Raw genomic sequence first — 18,177 nt, 5'->3', positions numbered from 1 at the left:
TTCATCCTCAAGTGTGACTGCTTGGGCAGGGGGCCAGGTCTAATTCTTGCACGCACCATTTGCCTAGTATAAAAAGAACAGTACTTGCACGTAGTAGGTGCCCATTAAATATGTATTGCAGGAATGAATAAATATTTATAATTGGCCATGAGATAAAATAGTCCTCGTTGGAACAAAGCCCAGAGAATAAGGCAGGGGCAGGAGCTGCGGCTGCTGGAATCTTGGGAGCAAGAGAATTTTCACAAGCCTCTGGCGCAGGTGGCTTCATCCGGGTGTCTGCCAATTTCAGAGGTGGCCATGTTCTTTCTTTTCCTTTAAACATATCTAATTTGTCTTAAAAACCCATGTGCATAGTAGAAAATTTATACATTTTTAAAAGGTATAAAAACGTTTTGAAACCATCCACAGTCCAGTGATTTTTCTTCTCTTTTTGGTACTTTTCTATACTTTTGGAATTAGAGGAAAATGACACATGCCATTTTAAAAATCATCTGTAATTCAAAGATTTTTCAACGCTTTTCTATGCATGCCTACGTATTTGGAAGCCAGACCGTTGACACAGTGTCATATTGTGACTTCTCTGCTGACATGTTCCTCAAAGTCTTAAGCATCATTTTCGATGGCTTCATGATAATAGCACCTTTAACCATTCCCTCATTATGGACATTTAGGCTGTTTCCTTTATGCTTTATATTATAAATATTGCAATAATAAGCATTACTGCCTACCCATTTTTTTTTTAAGATTTTATTTATTTATTTGACAGAGAACACAAGCAGGCAGAGAAGCAGGCAGAGGGAGAGGGAGAAGTAGGCTGCCCGCAGAGCAGGGAGCCCGATATGGGACTCGATCCCAGGACACTGGGATCATGACCTGAGCTGAAGGCAGTCGCTTAACCGACTGAACCACCCAGGCGCCTGCCTACACATTTTTAACCTGTATTTCTTATTTCCTTAGGATAGAGTCCCAAAAGTGAAATTACTCTGTCAAAGAGTATAAAGCTCTTTAAACTTCTTGAAACACGGGCCAAATGTTTTGTAGAAAAGTTTTCATCGATTTATACTGAAAGTCACTAACTCAATGAGCTTTTTAGCTGCCTCTTCAGAGAAGAGGAGAAAGCCCTGCAAGCTTCCAGGCCTCCCCGAAGCCTCGCGGCCGCTGCAGTAGAAAGTAAGAGGACACAGAGGTTCCGTCTGTCATTGTGCCTCAGCCATCCCTCCGCCGGGAAGGCGCCCGTCCTGTTTCCTGATTGAGTTCTTCCTTTCTTAATGGCCCAAGGATGGAGGATGTTGGTGGTAAAGGCAGTGAGGGTGGAGGTAGATCCTTACGTTTGAGCAAAGAAGACTTTGTCAACAAGAATCCCACACTCGGAGATCCTTCACGGAGACATCCGTCTATTCCAACCAAAGTGAGCCTCCAGAGACGGGTAGGTTGACGAAAGAGGAGGTGGTAGCAGGATAGGAGTTCGAGGCGGCTTCCAGCTGGAGGGCTGTGGCCCCTTTAAGGCCCAATCCGGGGCTTGGCCCTTTAAATCTGTGTCAGTTTCCCCTGACGTCAGCGGGCGGGCCGGCCGCCCTGCTGTTTACCGCCTCGCGGCCCGGCGCGGTCCCCGGAGTTGGGAGCCCCGGGGCTGCGGCGGCCGCCCGCCCTTAAAGGGCCCGCGCCCCCAGGAAACGCGCCGCGCCGCGCGGCGTCGGGTCGCTGCCACCTACCACGCTCCTCACCCTCAGACCCTCCTCCCTTCCCGGCCGCCCCCGCCGCCGGCTTCCGTCCCTCCCTCCCCTTTCCCCGGCGTCTCCAAGCTCCCAGCAACCAGCCGCCCCCCGGCTCTCCCGGCCCCCGCCGGCGGCCGCGGGGTCTCCGGCCGCGCTCGGCCCCTCGCGAGCTGGCCCGTACCCCACACCCTCCCCTCCCTCTCCCGCCGCCCCTGCTCGCCAGGCCCCCTAGGAGCGTCTCTGCGGCTCCGGGGAGGAGACGTTTCCTAATCTCAGGCCGGGGTTAAAGTTCTGGTCCTGGTGAGATGCTGGAAGCTGCGGCCGGAGCCGCAACCCGTCCCGGAGGTGTTCTGTCGCCTGTCACCGTCCCCACCACTACCGCCGCCGCCGCCGCCGCCGCCTTGCCGGGGCCATGTTCGCTCCGGGCTTGCCCTTCTTGGCGCTCTTGGTGGCCTCGGTCGAGAGCCATCTGGGGGTTCTGGGGCCCAAGAACGTCTCGCAGAAAGACGCCGAGTTTGAGCGCACCTACGTGGATGAGGTCAACAGCGAGCTGGTCAACATCTACACCTTCAACCACACTGTGACCCGAAACCGGGTGAGGGCTGGGCTGCGCTGGGCTGGGGGTTGGTGGTGAGTGGGTGAGCGGACCAGGGCTCCGCGAGTCAGTCAATCCTCTACTCTTTTAGGAGGCCCATGAACGCCACACCCCACCGGGTTTCCTTTTCCCAGAACCGCACTGGACTCTCTTGACCAGTCCTCCTTGCTTTGCCACCAGCGTCTCTCTGAAGCTCCCACTGGACAGTTTCTAAAGTTGTCTCCTTCCCATCTTCTCTTTGACCCCCTCCTTTCCACCAGCTGTGGTCTGAGCAGGGCTGGTCCAACACCCCAAATCTGATAGCCTCACTCGTCAGGGTGCAGGGGGAAGCAGGCTAGCCACTGGGCTTGGCCCAGAAAACCCCAAGGAGATGAGACAGGCCGACTGAAAGGCTCTGCCCAGCCAAGTTATAGCTGAGACTCCCCAGGGAGATGAATGCAGGACTTCCCAGCTCTCTTTCTGCCTTAGAAAACCAGCTGGCCTTGTAAGTAGAAGGTGGTGGAGATAAGACCAACTCCAAGGGGGATGGGAGGAGAGAGGAAGTTTCTGTCCAATGAGGAATCTACCTCACCCTGACTTTCTCTTTCATTTTTTCCCCAGCCACGAGTTAAATGTTGATTGAGCTAGATCTAGGAAGTCTAGACCCTGGGCAGAGCTGAGATTTGGAGAATTCTTGCAGCCTGGCTCTGTGGTCTCCTGCCTAACACTCTCCATGATGGGGTTTACTAAGAAGGGGTAGAGCTGATAGTAGCAGTCTGATTATTTTTCAGGATGGGGCGGGGTCTGCCTTCTGTGCCTGTTTCTCTGAAGTTTGATGTCCTCCTGCTTGGAGTCCTTTCTTCCTTCTCCCCCATAACTGGGGTCATCCTGAGAGTTATGGTCTTCTACCCCTTAGGGAAACGTTGCCCTAGGGCTTGGGTCTCAGCAGCCCAATACCAAGCATTACCAGGATTGATATTACTGGCTCCCGCTGTTCTGTGTATGTTCCTCCATGTGCCAAGGGTGAGAGTGTCTGCATTTTACAGAGGGGGATATCAAGGCTCAGAAGTGTGAAGTGACTTCTCCACAGCTCTAGCCCTTGGTCAGAGCTAAGGATAGAACTTGGCTTTCTTAGCTTTCCACAGTCTCTTTCCCCACCTCCCCACTGGCTCTGGCCCCCAGATTAGTTGTTGAGTGGGGGCTTCCTGGCTCACAAGGAAGAAAATTGAGGAACACTTCTTGCTCTCCTGTGTCCCCGTGTCCCTATGCGTGGATATCCCAAGAACATGGATAGGTATGGGGTATCCTGCGGATGTCCAAGGTCTCCGTTGTGTTTCCTTTTGGGAAGTGAGGCCCTGTAGTTGTGTGGATCCCATTGCCCTGCACATACCTGCCAGCCAGGACAGGGCCTCTTCTAAGAGCTTCTCTAACTCGGGGCAAATCCCTCCTGGAGACTGGGGCTGATGTGGCAGAAGAAGGGGCATAGCTTGCTGCCCAGCCTGACTGGGGGTGGTGGTGGTGGGGGGGAACAAAGCGGTCAGCATGACGGAGGGCAGGGCTCAGTGTCTGGAGCCATGTGTCCCGAGGAGCCGAGGTGGAGTCCTACAGGCTTGACTGAGGGGTGTTTCCGTATCATTCTGCAGACAGAAGGCGTGCGTGTGTCTGTGAATGTCCTGAACAAGCAGAAGGGGGCTCCTTTGCTGTTTGTGGTCCGCCAGAAGGAGGCTGTGGTGTCCTTCCAGGTGCCCCTAATCCTGCGAGGGCTGTGAGTAGGACCTGGGGGTCAGGGAGGGGGGTAGGCTTCGGCCAGGCCAGGCCCAGAGCCTCACCCAGGGCCTTATCCAGGGCCTCAGGCCACCCAGGAGCCCCTCTGTTTCTCTTCGCTGTTCCCTGAACCAAGGGGCTGCTCAGTGGCAAGCCTGCCAACTTGGAGCTTGTCAGCCTAGCTGGGTTAGGAGTAGGGAGAAGCTGGAAAGCAGAGTGGGGGAGTTGGGGCCTTGCTCCTGTGGCGTGGCTTGCTGGCTGGGACAGTAGTAACGTCCTGGCTTTCTGCTTTGGGCTATAGGTATCAGCGGAAGTACCTCTACCAAAAGGTGGAGCGAACGCTGTGCCAGCCTCCCACCAAGAACGAGTCCGAGGTCCAGTTCTTCTACGTGGATGTGTCCACCCTGTCACTGGTCAACACCACCTACCAGCTCCGGGTCAGCCGGATGGACGACTTCGTGCTCAGGTGTGCAAGGACAATGCCAGGGGACCACGGGCCTGGCCTCCTTGCCAAGCTCAGGGAGTGACCGTGATGGGGGGGGCTTTTCTCCCTCCAGGACTGGGGAGCAGTTTAGCTTCAATACCACAGCAGCCCAGCCCCAGGTAAGATTTGTCAGGCAACAGACCCTTGGGAGGAGAAGTGGTTACATGGGAGTGGGAGTGGTCGGCAGACCCTGCTGGGAATCCCAGGTTGGCTGTCCCCTCGCCATGGAAGGACTCTGGCCCTGAGGTGGTCAGGGGACAGGCCGCGTGGGACTTGCAGAGGCATGGGGTCTGGCCGCCACCTCTCCTCCTTGCCTCTTGGGACACTATCCTGAGTGCCCACCTGAAGTTGAGGGGAGTGATGTAATAGGGCTGCTTAGGGTCAGGGTCCTTCTCCCCAGAGAGCTTCCACTGCCCAACCCTGAGAGGATATACACTGTTCCCTTCTAGAGGGACAGAGAGAGCATCCTCATGAGATGGGTCTCTCCCTGCCCTCCTGTGCCCTCAGTACTTCAAGTATGAGTTCCCGGAGGGAGTGGACTCGGTGATTGTCAAGGTGACCTCCAACAAGGCCTTCCCCTGCTCAGTCATCTCCATCCAGGATGTCCTGGTAAGTTGCCTGCCCTTTCTTGCTCTCCACCAGCGGGTAGCAGGGCTGCTAAAGAGGGGGCCCAGGGCCCAGGTTCCTGCCCATTCGCCTCTCCCCTCTTCGCTCTGTAGTGCCCTGTATATGATCTAGACAACAACGTAGCCTTCATCGGCATGTACCAGACTATGACCAAGAAGGCCGCCATCACTGTGCAGGTAGGAAATGCGCATGGCCCTGTGGGAGATGTAGCCAGGTGCTGAGCTTTCCAAACCCTTGGTCCTTCACCCCTACCCCATTTCTACTCTACTGATAAGACTGAGTCTTGGCCTGCCAGTCCCTGAGGTTTGGGGCTCTGCAATTTATGTGAGGGTTGAATCATCATCCCAATCACCTTGGGGAGTAGGAAAGAGCAGAGTACCCTTTCTGGCTGTCATATCTATTTCATTCACTGTAATGATAGCTAAGAGAGGGAAAGGGGGGGCGCCTGGGTGGCTCAGTCCGTTAAGCATCTGCCTTCAGCTCAGGTCATGATCCCAATGTCCTGGGCTCGAGTCCTGCATCAGGCTCCCTGCTTGGCGGGGAGCCTGCTTTCTCCCTCTGCCTGCCATTCCTGCTTGAGCTCTCTCTCTCTGTCAAATAAATAAGTAAAATCTTTAAAAAAAAGAGAGAGAGAGAGAGAGAGAGAGGGAAAAGGGCCCTGGCTGATGCTGAGTGTTGCCCTTGGTGAAGGCTAAAACCTGTGCTGGGGGCAGGGTGTGCAAGCCATATTATGTTCACTTCACAACATGTGAGTTGCAACTCTTAGGAGGCAGTAGGGGCCCCTCCACTTGTTCTCCTGGCTGATGCCCAGACCGTAATGGGGCACCCATGGGCTTCACGGTGGTAGGTCATACACACATTTGCTCACCTGGCTAGAGCATAGGGTCATGGTTTGGGCTCTAGAGCCAGATAACTCTACCACTTACCGGCTGTGTAACCCTAAGGCCTAATAGGGATAATGATAGTACTTATTTTGTAGGAATCTTAGTGAGGGCTGAGTAAAATTATGTGTGTATTTTGTTGATTGATTTTGATGATGATCGATGGTGATGACGGTTTTATCATCATCATCATCATCTTGCAGCGCAAAGACTTCCCCAGCAATAGCTTTTACGTGGTGGTGGTGGTGAAGACTGAAGACCAGGCCTGTGGGGGCTCCTTGCCTTTCTACCCCTTTGTAGAAGGTACACGGTGTGCCCTGGCCTGGCCAGGGTTGGGGAGGGCTCAGTCGCTCCCCGGGAGGTAGAAGAACCTGTGTGGCTGATGCGGGGTGGGGTTTCTGCCGGGTTTGGGGTTTTGGCCCTGGACTCTCCCAGGCCTGGTCCTACAAACTTTAGCCAAGCTCCAGGCGGCTACTTGTTTGACATTTTGCTTCCAGATGAACCGGTTGATCAAGGGCACCGCCAGAAAACCCTGTCCGTGGTGGTATCTCGAGCAGTCACGTGTGAGTGTGGGTGGCTGAGTGGCTCTGCCTCTCAGACCTGGGGGAGGGGGAGGGAGACCTACATGGCAGACTGGCGGGCCTGGAAGGGGGAGTGTTCTTGGCACCCTTCACGATGGGCGGCCCGGAGGTGGGTCCCTGAGTGATGTGGTAGAGTCGAGACTAACAATTGATGTACTGAGTTCTTGTTCTCTCTCCGCCCCTTGTGAGCAGTGCAATCTCACTGAGCCTCAGTTTCCCTGTCTCTATCGTGGTGGGTAATAGGCTCTGTCCCGGGGTCTTACCAAGTTGTGAGGTTTAGCACAAAATTAGCAGGAAAGTAGTAGGCCCCTTAGTCATGCTCGATAAATATTTACTGAGTGATTGGATGGAGCCCTTTGTAAACTGGAAAATATAAGATAAAAATAAGGGATTGTAATGGGAGGGGAAAGAAGCTGCCTCTCTTGTATGGATTCTTCATCCAACAAATATTTATCGAGTACCTTCTGTGTGCCGGGTGTTATGCTCTGGCTGAGTCCTCTGGCTCGCAGCATTCTGAGAGCTATGAAGGGCAAAGGACAGGTCACTGGGACCACAGGACAGAGCAGCTTTCCTGGAGGACACAACACCCCCCCGCTCCCCGAGCTGTGTTTGGAAGGAAGCTGTGTTTGAAAACAGGATGGAGTTTTTGAGGAAGAGGGAGAGGAGAAAATTCTAGCAGAGGGAGCAACAGGAGTGAAGGCAGGAATCATGTCAGAGTTTGGCATATTTGGGGACCTGCCTGTTGCTCACCCCACCAGGTCACTGAGGGAAGAGGTGGGGGGAGCTGTGGCTGGGCCCTCGTCTGCCGTGACGGGTGGTCTTGGAAGGTTTGGTATGCTCATCTTCCTCCTTACCCCCCGACAGCTGAGGCCTATGTTGGTGGTATGCTCTTTTGCCTGGGCATATTTCTCTCCTTCTATCTGCTGACTATCCTCCTGGCCTGTTGGGAGAATTGGAGGTAAAGCGGGGCTGCCGGGCGTCCCCCTTTACTGGGGTGGGTCGAGCAGGGGAGCTGGCCTGGCAGGATTTGAGCCAGCCCGGGGTCACGGTCCGCACCATCATGGGGCATAGGAAGACGGGTCCTAACTTTTAGGGTCGGTGGTCCATGGGCCTCTCCTCTGGAAACCAACCCCTGCCCTCAACCTCCTACCCAAGTAGGGAAACCGCGCATTGCTTCCCAGCCTGGGAGGAACCTTAAGATCACAGATGGAGGACAGGGTTATGGGGTGGAGAGGGTGGAAGGCAGGCCGGCCCAGCATTGGAGGGATCCTCATCCTGCCCCTCTGGTTTGCCTCTGGATTCTGTTCCTGCAGGCAGAGGAAGAAGACGCTTCTGGTGGCCATGGACCGAGCCTGCCCCGAAAGCGGTACCTCCAGAGGGCCTGGGCAGGGAGGGCAGAGTTTGCTCTGTGCTTTGCTGGATGGATCCCTTGGGGGCTGGAGGAGGAAAGGCCAGCTGGGGCTTCTGGATATTCAGACTGGGAATAACACTCTACAGATGGAAACGGGCCTGGGCTGTTGTACCCCTGTGACCCTAACGTGCCCACCTTAACGGCTGCCACTCGATTCATTCTCTGGGTCTGGCTACACTGTCTGCCTCAGGCGATGTAGCTCACCGTCTGGGCGATGATTAACTTTTCATTCTCTTTCCTTTTCTTCCATCCTTCCCTCTCTGTCTATCCTCCTTCCTGCTTGGGACCTTCTCTCTCAGCTTCTCTCCTTGGTAAGCTCCAGGTGCTGTGGGCAGAGGAGCTGAGGTCCAGAATGGGGGAGGGAGCGGACACACCGGGGTGTCTGGGTGGGACCTGGGCAGGCCGATGCTCGCTGTCCTAGCTGGCCATTTAGACCCATCGATTCCTTGACCTCCCCCCCCCCCACCATAGCGAGGACAAAGGATGGCCAGGGTTTCCACGGGGACACAGTGGGAGGTTGGGGCAGCCTTTGGCGGTGGGAGCGAGGTGTGTTTGTCAGGATAGGTGCTTATTCTTTGCTGCTGCCGTGGCCCCTCCGTGTCTGTCTGGAGTCTTTCTTCTCTCTTCTCCTTGGCTTTTGGCCCCTCTCTGTTTCCAGAGCTGAGGGGACCTCGATTTCTCCTTGCAGGTCACCCTCGGGTGCTCGCCGACTCCTTCCCTGGCAGCTCCCCGTATGAGGGCTACAACTACGGCTCTTTTGGTACGTGTCGGCGCCAGAGGTTGTCCTTGCCCACTCACAGCCTGGCCTCCTTGGACGTCCCCCTCCAAGGCGGCAGAGTGGCAGCGGGCCCCTCCCAACCCCAGCGTCCCCGCGCCCTCCCACCGGCCTCACGGCGTCCCGTGTGCCCCGCAGAGAACAGCTCCGGGTCCACGGACGGCCTGGTCGACAGCTCGGGCACTGGAGACCTGTCCTACGGTTACCAGGGTGAGTGAGCCCGGCGGGGCCGAGCAGGCTGGGTGAAGCGTGGTGAAGGGCACCAGCCCCTTCTGGCAGGCGCTGGCACCGGGAGAGGGGCTGCTGTCTCCTCACCCCCTCCTCTCTCCGTCTTGCCTCCTTGGCCCCACTTCCCGGTAACTTTCCCTTTCCTTTGAAGGGCACGACCAGTTCAAGCGGCGCCTCCCCTTTGGCCAGATGCGGCAGCTGTGCATTGCCATGGGTAGATGTGGGGTGGGGGGGTGCTGCTCCACCAGTCAGCTCCTGCCAGGGGGCCAGGGAGACGCTTTGTGCATGGCTTCCCCATCTAATGCCAATAATCGCCCGCTCTTGTGTCTTGTGAGAGAAGCAGGCACTGGCCTCGATGCTGGTGGGCTGGCACCCAACCGCCCCCAGGCCGGATGTTGTGGTTTGCTGCCAAACCCTCACTCCCTGGCCTGCCGGGGTAGGGCCCATGGGCAGGGGTGTCATGTCCTGGCCTCTGGGGGCTCCGGTCAGGCACGGTCGCAGGAGGAAGCTTCTGAAGGCACCGGAAAAGAACAGGAGCAGGTGCTCTTCCTAGAGGCAGCCTGTCACCCTTGCCTGCACCCCAGAGCCCACTGGGTCTCTACCCAGTGGGGGCCAAGGCAGTGTCCTCTCAGAACCCACACGGCTGGGCACCTAATCAGCATGACTTCTGCTGAATTCAGTCCTGTTGCTTGTGTCTGGGGCCCAAGGTCTGCTCAGGGTCCTGGCCTGGAAGTCCTACTTCAGTTTGGTGGCCCCCTGTTTGGTGGCCTCTTCCCAGAACCCACCCTTGTTCCCCTCAAGGACTTAGGAGCACCCAATACCTTTGCCCTGGGCCTGAGCCCACCTCCACCCCTGCTCTGAGCCCACAGTTTGCCTCTTCCCACTGCCCAGTAATTGTGACAATTGCCCCAGGTGGGTGGGGACAGACCTTGGGCTCTGTGCCTACTGGTTAACTCTTCCCTCCTGCCCACCCCAGATCGCTCCCTAGACCCTGTGGGCACTCGGCCTCGCCTGGACTCCATGAGCTCTGTGGAGGAGGATGACTACGACACATTGACTGACATCGATTCGGACAAGAATGTCATTCGCACCAAGGTCCGATGCCATGCGGGCTGGCCCTGGCCGTGGGTTTCCCAAAGAAAGGAGATTCTGTGTTCAGGCCCTAGCACATCTCCCTCTGGGGTGACACCTTAGGGGAACAAAGGGAAAGAGCTCAACTGGGGCAGGATTGATTCCAGGGGAAGCCGACTCTGCTCCCAGCCCTTCCAGACTAATCGGCCAGCAGCAACGGGGTGGCCTTGAGCCATGCCCTGCAGAATTATGGCCTGTGGGAGGGGTGGGGGTACTTCTCATGTCCTCCTCTAACCTGGGCAAGAGGGGCTTCTCCCAGTCTCCCGGGCGGTGGGAAAGCGGGGCTCACTCCAGCTTCTCCCCAGCAATACCTCTACGTGGCCGACCTGGCACGCAAGGACAAACGCATCCTTCGGAAAAAGTACCAGATCTACTTCTGGTGAGCGGGCCGCGGGGGCCGGGCTTCCTGTTACTGGCAGGGTGGTGTAGCGGCGGCGTCTCGGGTCCTGCCTCCTCACCGCCGCCCTCCCACGCCGCAGGAACATCGCCACCATCGCTGTCTTCTATGCACTTCCTGTGGTGCAGCTGGTGATCACGTACCAGACGGTGAGCAGCTCCCCTGGGCCTGTACAGAGCGCCCTCGCCCAGCGTCCCAGCTTGGGGCTCTGGCGTGCGTACAGGTCGTAGGTCACAGGACCCGGGTTCAGATCCTAAATCTGCCTCATGGGCTGGGTGAGCTGAGCTCCCTGAGCATCAGTGTTCTCATCTGCAAAATGGGGCAGCACGCAACAGTGACGGCACTTTCCGCAGCTTGTCACAGGGCTTACGCAACTAGGCCCATGTGACTTGGTAGGTCTCGGTTTCTCTTCCCTTTTCTCTGTGCTGTGAGGCAAGACCCTCTGTCATGGTCATGCCCCATGATCTTGGGCTCCACCTAGCACTGGGGGAGGGGGGGGCAGTGAGAGAGGGCTGGCCGGGAGCACCGATGTGCCCGCGAGCCGCTTGCCGCGTGGGACTGTGTGGTGTGGCCCGGGCTTGGGCCTGGCTCCCTCTCGCCTGGGCTCTGGGCCGAGTCAGGTGCTTTAGCAGCCCCTGCCGCTCCCCTGCAGGTGGTGAATGTCACCGGGAATCAGGACATCTGCTACTACAACTTCCTCTGTGCCCACCCCCTGGGCAACCTCAGGTGGAGATCGGGGCTCAGCTAGGGTATGGGGGGAGTGGGGGCCGGCGCTCTGCCCAGAGCTGCCTTAGGTGGGGAAGAGGCCAGAGTATGGGGCCAAGGCCAAGCGCCCCCTGTCGCCCCTTCCAGCGCCTTCAACAACATCCTGAGCAACCTGGGGTACATCCTGCTGGGGCTCCTCTTCCTGCTCATCATCCTGCAGCGGGAGATCAACCACAACCGGGCCCTGCTGCGCAATGACCTCCATGCCCTGGTGAGAGAGCACCTGCCGCTGAGGCCGTGGCTCCAGGCCCTTCTAGCAGGCCGGCCCCGCCCGGCCCTGCCCTGCCCTGCCCACATGCCTCTCCATTCCTCTCTCCTGCTCGCCCTCTCTTCGGTTCTGCCCTTTCTCCCTCCGCCCACCCCCCCGCTCCCTCCTGCCTCACCTCCTCTTTCCCTTCACTTCTCCCCAACAGGAATGTGGGATCCCAAAACACTTCGGCCTGTTCTATGCTATGGGCACAGCGCTGATGATGGAGGGGCTGCTCAGTGCCTGCTATCATGTCTGCCCCAACTACACCAACTTCCAGTTTGGTGAGTGGGGCCTCCCTCTTCCCCGGCTGCACCGAGAGCCAGGCCCTGCCTGAGGTCCTCCCTGCCGGGATCCCCAGCACTCAGCCCTGTGGGAGACTCCGGAGCTGGGCTTCCTGTGGGCACACATGTCCTAGTTTATAGAAAAGAGGCAGCTCGGTGCAACCGCACTCGTTCGTTGTGTGTTCTATGGAAAGGCACGGATAAACACCGAGAAAACGAACATAATTGGGCTATGGTCCCTGACCTCAGGGTGCTCAGACTATGGCCCGTGTTGTCAGGGGAGGTCAGGCTGGGTGCCGGCCAGGGGGCGGCGGTGCGGTGTCCTAGGGACAGTTACGGGACTGGAGTTCAAATGTCAGTGCGCTGGCTCGCTCTGTGGCCACGAGAAGGCGCGGGGGCTGTCTCTGCCACCCGGATTCTTGGGGCTGGGGGCCCCCTGCTGCGGTTCGGAGGATGTGCTCACAGCTCACGTCCCTGTCCCCAACGCAGACACGTCATTCATGTACATGATTGCCGGGCTGTGCATGCTGAAGCTCTACCAGAAGCGACACCCAGACATCAACGCGAGCGCCTACAGCGCCTACGCCTGCCTGGCCGTCGTCATCTTCTTCTCCGTGCTGGGCGTGGTGAGGCCCTGGCCCGTGGCGCCCGCCCCGCCGGGGAGGTGCACACGTGTGCGCGCACCCGCGGCCCCTGCTCCGAGCCCCGCTCCTCGGGAGGAAGGGCGGGCTGGGGGAGCGGCTCTCCTCAGCGCCTGCTCAGCCCTTCCAACGGCGGCCCCCCGACAGGTGTTCGGCAAAGGGAACACAGCGTTCTGGATCGTCTTCTCGGTCATCCACATCATCGCCACCCTGCTCCTCAGCACCCAGCTCTATTACATGGGCCGCTGGAAGCTGGGTGAGGGCATGCCCGGGGCAGGGCGTGGAGGGGGGCAGCTGGGCCCCACAGAATGAGGGTTCGGTGGCCTCGGGGACCCAGACTCACTGCCGACTTTGGCTTCTGCCCTCTGGCTGGGGGCCCTGGAAGAATCAGAGTGAGGAATTAGATGAGGGTTGGCATAGCCGTGCCCTCTGAAGGCCTGGGCTTCTCTCTGCTGCGCGGGCCAGGGGCCGGGGAAAGAGGGGTGCCCGTCAGCACTTGCCCTTCTTGCAGACTCCGGGATCTGCCGCCGCATCCTCCACGTGCTCTACACAGACTGCATCCGGCAGTGCAGCGGGCCCCTCTATGTGGTACCAGCCCAGCTCCCCAGCCCTCCTCCTCCATCTGCTCTTGTCCCTCGGCGGGGGGGGGGGGAGTGCCGCTGAGAGCCCAGGGGAGGGTGGGGACCGGCTGACTTGGGCCTTCTTCCACTTTTCTCCCTGTCTCTCTTCCCCCTCTCAGTCCCCGTGTCTCTGCTTCCCTCCAGGACCGCATGGTGCTGCTGGTTATGGGCAACATTATCAACTGGTCACTGTGAGTCTGGCCATTGTCTGTGGTAGCCTGGCTGGGCGGACAGCTGGGGACTGGGCCAGCCACTGGCTGCCTTGGGGTCCACAGACAAATTCTAAGCTTTGGGCGTGAGAAATGGGGGCTCAGGAGAGAGATGTTGGCACCTCGGGTTCTAGAATTTCTGTGGGCCTCTGAACCCGGGCTCACATCATAATAAAATGTGAGGTAGGGGTGAGGGAGAGCCCCTTTCTTGCTCTTGGCCCTCCCCTGCTTCACCAGCTCTTCCTCCCTTTGCCAGAGCTGCTTATGGGCTCATCATGCGCCCCAATGATTTCGCCTCCTACTTGTTGGCCATTGGCATCTGCAACCTGCTTCTGTACTTCGCCTTCTACATTATTATGAAGGTGAGTGGGGGCTGCTGAGCCTCCTCCGCCAGGTGCCCTGCCTTTGCAGGACGGAGCTGGGTACAGCCTGCTTCAGGGTAGCGTTGAGAGGGAGTGGGAATTTTTCCTTCATCTCTGCCAATGAGGTCTAGGAGGGGAGAGGCCAAAGTCTCTTGCATGTATTCCAGCTGTATCCAGAGACCCTTCCCTACTCCAGGAATGGCCCTGCAGGAGGGAAGAGCCCCGTGCGGTGCAGAGGGGTTTGAGCTGGGGCTCACCAGGTCTGCAGAGGCAGGGGCCTCTGACGGCCGGGCGCTTCGCAGGGACCCTTCTGCCTTCCAGTTTTGAGAGGAGCCTCTGCCCAAGGAGAGCCCCCTGGCCAGTGTACCCCGCCAGCATGGGGCTCTGTGCACATGGAGGCCTAGCCAGGGTGGACATCAGGGGTGAGGACACCAGGCTGCTGGTGTGGGGCAAGGTAACTGTGTAGCTATTCGAGGTGAGGGTGTGAATCTAGGAGGGCTTCCTGAAGGATCCATCCTGTATGCTGAGAAGTGGCACGAAGGGCAGGCGGGGAAACGGACTGGGCCAGGGTCTGGCCCTCAGGCTGTTCTTCCCTCCCCGCCCAGCTACGCAGTGGGGAACGGATCAAGCTCATCCCCCTGCTCTGCATTGTCTGCACCTCCGTGGTGTGGGGCTTTGCACTCTTCTTCTTCTTCCAGGGACTCAGCACCTGGCAGGTGAGTAGCGATCCCGCCGGGAGGGTGGGGAGTTGCCCACAGGCTCACTGTGAGCCGACGAATGGCCACTTCTCTTCACAGACATCGTTTGTGAGCGCTAACCATGCTTTCACAGCTGCCTTCCCACTTCACCCTCCTGACATTCAACATGCCAGCATGGGCGGTTCCCCTCATTTTACCTATGAGGCAACTGAGGTTCAGAGAGGCCAAGGGACCTGCCCAGGGGCACACAGCCCCCGAGTGGCACAGCTGGGGTTTGAAACCAGAAGTACCAGGCTCTCCCCTCTGCCTCATAGGCACCTGCCATGAATCACGTTTCGATTCTGTGATCAGAACCAAGTCTGGCCGAGTCTCTGCCTTTGAAGTACTTATAATCTAGTTCAGGAGAGAGAGAGAGACCATCAGTTCCTGGACTGCTCTTTGCAATATAATACACAAGGCAAAGCATATAGACAAGACGGGAAGGGGGAATGGACGCGAGGACAGAGGAGGTCCAGGAAAGCTCCCTGGTGGAGGCAGACCTTGCTCATGGCCCTAAAGGCCTTGGGTGATGAGAAAGGGCCCTGTGGCCCAGCAATGCTGTGACCGGAGTCATGACCCAGAGGCAGCACTAGACGAGGCAGATTCAGGGTCAGCGAGAGCAGGAATTTGGGAACTGAGTGAGACTGTGAACTCCCGAGGGCAGAACAGTTGCTGTCATCTCAGCATTTGGCACGGACGGCCCCAGACACGGTGCTGTCTGGTCGGTGTTGGTTGGATAAGGTTATGGGGGAGCAGGGAGGACCCTGAGCAGCCTTAGGTCGTGGCCCACAGTCATGGCTCCTGTTGTCCTTGGGCGGGGAGGGGGGGTGACCCGCCGAGAACGCTCTGGAGAACGAGTGAGCCTGCAGGTGCTGATTCCAAGGCAGGGACCCAAGGTAGGAGGCTTCCGAGGTCTTCTAGCGTCTCGAGGTAACTCACCCTGCTGCTTGGATACAGGGCAGAAGAATCGGAGGGAGGAGGGTCTAAGGGAAAGGAAAGGGCAGAAGCCAGCATCCTCGGGGAGAAATCTGCAACAAAGAGCCGATTCTCAGATGTGGGAGACAGGGCAAGGGTGAGTCGGGAGGAGGGTGCGCGCGCCTGGCGCCGCAGCAGGGCGGACGCAGGGAGCCGCAGGCCAGGTCTGGCCCCGGTTGGGTGGGCCGCGTCCCAGGTGGCTCTCCCCGTTATCCCTCCCCAGAAAACGCCTGCGGAGTCACGGGAGCACAACCGCGACTGCATCCTCCTGGACTTCTTTGACGACCACGACATCTGGCACTTCCTGTCCTCCATTGCCATGTTTGGGTCATTCCTGGTCCGTGAGGCTGCCCTGCCCCAGCACGGGGGTGGGTAGAGGCCCAGGTTGCCTGGCGGCCTGCGCCTGACTCGGCGTCCCCCCCCCCCCCCAGGTGTTGCTGACGCTGGACGACGACCTGGACACCGTGCAGCGGGACAAGATCTACGTCTTCTAGCAGGAGCCAGGCCCCTTGCTTTCCTCACAGGGGCCCCCGAGCTCCTCTGCCTCACTGCCCAGAGCCTCCGTAGCTCTGGGGGTGTGAGTCCCCGCCCTGCGGCCCAGTGTGGGTGGTGGCGGGACAGCGAGGTCTAGCCCACGCTTGGCCTGGGACAGTCGTGGCGGGGGCCGTGAGCCCTGCATCTGCCCTCTGCCGGGGAGGAGGCCTGCTCCCCTAAAGCCCCAGATGTTGGCCACTGGCTTCTGCTTCTCAGTGTTGAGGGCCTCTCACGGGCCCTGTCCATTGGCTCTCCCATCAGTCCCTTTGCAGGAGGAAGGAGGGAAGTGGTGTTGCCCTGCCCATCTCATCTCTTCTGCCCGTCCTTCCCTTCTCCAGGAGCCTGTGACCCCAAGCCCTTCTTCCCGAGCTCCAATCCAGGGCCTGGTTGGGCCTGATTCTCTGTCCTGCGCCAGGGTCCCACCGCCCTTTGGGCTGTCCCTGACTGCCATCACTGCCCATTCAAGTCAGGATGAATGGGGGTGAAGGATTTTGGAGGCCAGCCAGCTGGTGCCAGGCTTTTGGTGCTAAGGCCTAAGAGGGGCTGCAGGCAGTGCAGCCTCCCCCCTCTGACCTGTGCTTGGGACCGGCTCTGTAGTAGTAAGAGTCAGTCCATGTGGGAGAGTCGCCTTGATTTGAGGGGCTGAATTCAGAGGTCACCTTCCTATCCCGTCAGCCCCCAGACTGATGTTGGCACCAGGATTGGAGGGAGAGACAAATTCCCCCCTTCCCTTCCTTTTTCTTTCCAGCCCTCCGTCCTGCCAAGCCCCAGTTGGGGGCCTTCCAGTGCCATTGACACTGCCTAAGAATGTCCAGGGGCAAAGGAGGGGTACATGAGGCACCCAGCTTCTCCTGCCTCCTCACAGCCGTGGGAGCCCCAGTGCCTATCTTAGAAGGAGGCTCAGGAAGGGACACGATGCTCCCCTCAGTGTCCCTGGTCCAGCCTCACTCTAGGACCCAGGGCTGGCTTCTGTGTTTCCGTCCTGTCTTCGGCCAAGTTTTGTGTTAGTCACACACACGTATGTGTAGGAAACTTTGGAGTTTACACTGAGTTGCCCCAGCTCTGGGCCCCTAGCTGCTCTGGTCCTTCGATCCCCGTCACCCTACCTGGTCCATTCCAGATGCCAAGACTGGGGGAGGCCAGGTTGGGCCTCTGCCTTGGGGATGGGAGTGTGTTTTATTCTGCCCAACTTGTTTTTATAGCTCTCCCTGGAGCTGGGGAGAGGAGGTGGATCTGGATCTCTTTTCAGAACTCCATTTAATGTCTGTTTCCAGGCTGTGGTTGCATTTCTGTTTTCTATGAATGAGTCTGCATTCAATTAAAGAAACAGCCAGACGCGGTTCTCGGGCCCCTGTTTGCTCCCCCGTTCTGGGTGGAGGTGTTGAGAAGCAAGGGTGGGACAGAGGCCCTCCATTTCCCAGCTCTTGTGGTCTGCCTTTCTCTTTTCAACAAAAGAGAGTCTCCCTTGTTTTCCCCATGTGTCCTCGAGTCCCCCGTGTCTCTCCTCCCCTTTGAGCAACTGCATCAGCTCAGGAAACATGTATCAGGGGCCTGCTCCGTGCCAGGCACCGTGTTGGGCAGTGAAGATGGTGGAGTGAAGAAGTTTTCACGCCGCCGCCGCCCCCCCTTACCTGGCAAATGGCAGAGCCTCTGCCCACTTGGCCCCTCACCTGCAAATCAGGCCGGCTTCCCTTCTGGCCTGAGCCTCTCCCAGCCTGGCCAGCTGCGAGTGCGCCCAGTGCTGCCTGATGTGACTGTAATGGCCAGGAGAATGCAGGCCAAGGCGGGGCTGGTCCTCGGGGGACCCAAGATGGAGACTGTATGGTGGCTAAAGGTGCACGCAGAGGGCAGGCGGGCTCCCAGAAGAGGGAATTTGGAAACGACCCTAGAAAGTTGATTTCGGTTCCAACAGGCCTAGGAGGCCAAGATCTGGGGGGCCAGGAAGCTGGTGAATTCAGACCTAAGCAGAGGGGCACTGCCCTCTAGATCCCCCGCCCCTTTCCCTGCACTTCCCAGCAAACACCACTGGGGGGCACTCCAGCTCTGCGTCACTGGGCTCAGGCGTTAGGAGGCTGGCTGTGGTGGGCGTCCCCTCCGCCGCCCACTGCCCAGTGCCAAGCTCAGCTGCCCCTCTCCTGGAGGGTGTCCAGGGTGTGGTGGAGAGTGTTAGCTCCTCCCTGCCAGGCCGCCCTAGGGAAAGGGGTGGGGTGCCCTCACAGTGGGCAGCCCAAGAGA

General features: G+C 58.4%; 1 protein-coding gene across 5 annotated transcripts; it reads left to right on the top strand.

Annotated features, from left to right (window-relative positions):
• Positions 1–863: 863 nt before the first annotated feature.
• Positions 864–17,277, top strand: SIDT2 (SID1 transmembrane family member 2). Of its 5 annotated transcripts, none has more exons than XR_010407100.1 (28): positions 864–1,426; positions 1,939–2,310; positions 3,933–4,054; positions 4,355–4,519; positions 4,611–4,656; positions 5,045–5,146; positions 5,257–5,340; positions 6,249–6,348; positions 6,543–6,608; positions 7,491–7,584; positions 7,940–7,992; positions 8,726–8,797; positions 8,951–9,022; positions 9,192–9,254; positions 10,017–10,135; positions 10,477–10,550; positions 10,651–10,717; positions 11,221–11,294; positions 11,421–11,544; positions 11,747–11,864; positions 12,354–12,490; positions 12,653–12,761; positions 13,017–13,093; positions 13,245–13,316; positions 13,591–13,696; positions 14,302–14,412; positions 15,632–15,745; positions 15,840–17,277. XR_010407100.1 is itself a non-coding variant. In XM_064577391.1 (28 exons), the coding sequence occupies exons 2-28, from the start codon at positions 2,128–2,130 to the stop codon at positions 15,900–15,902; spliced, it is 2,562 nt and encodes an 853-aa protein (XP_064433461.1). In that variant the 5' UTR covers positions 880–1,426; positions 1,939–2,127; the 3' UTR covers positions 15,903–17,277. The 5 variants fall into 5 exon arrangements, 4 of the variants coding, with proteins under 4 accessions (XP_064433461.1, XP_064433462.1, XP_054368250.1 ...); XM_064577391.1 differs by having other exon boundaries at positions 880–1,426; positions 13,270–13,316; XM_064577392.1 differs by lacking the exon at positions 9,192–9,254 and having other exon boundaries at positions 890–1,426; positions 13,270–13,316.
• The last annotated feature ends 900 nt before the right edge of the window (positions 17,278–18,177 follow it).

The sequence above is a fragment of the Mirounga angustirostris genome, unplaced genomic scaffold, assembly GCF_029215605.1.
Source record: "Mirounga angustirostris isolate CCGP_5_RB_7025 unplaced genomic scaffold, mMirAng1.0.hap1 SCAF_13, whole genome shotgun sequence".
NCBI classification, from domain to species: domain Eukaryota; kingdom Metazoa; phylum Chordata; class Mammalia; order Carnivora; family Phocidae; genus Mirounga; species Mirounga angustirostris.
Note: the sequence above shows the minus strand (reverse complement) of the source record. Positions and strands in the feature narration are given on the sequence as shown.

Excerpts from the sequence above, each read along its gene's own strand:
- SIDT2 (XM_064577391.1), top strand. The coding sequence starts at position 2,128 with ATGTTCGCTCCGGGCTTGCCCTTCTTGGCGCTCTTGGTGGCCTCGGTC. Across the intron at positions 6,349-6,542 it reads TTTCTACCCCTTTGTAGAAG|ATGAACCGGTTGATCAAGGG; the intron begins GTACACGGTGTG and ends TTTTGCTTCCAG. Across the intron at positions 6,609-7,490 it reads GGTATCTCGAGCAGTCACGT|CTGAGGCCTATGTTGGTGGT; the intron begins GTGAGTGTGGGT and ends ACCCCCCGACAG.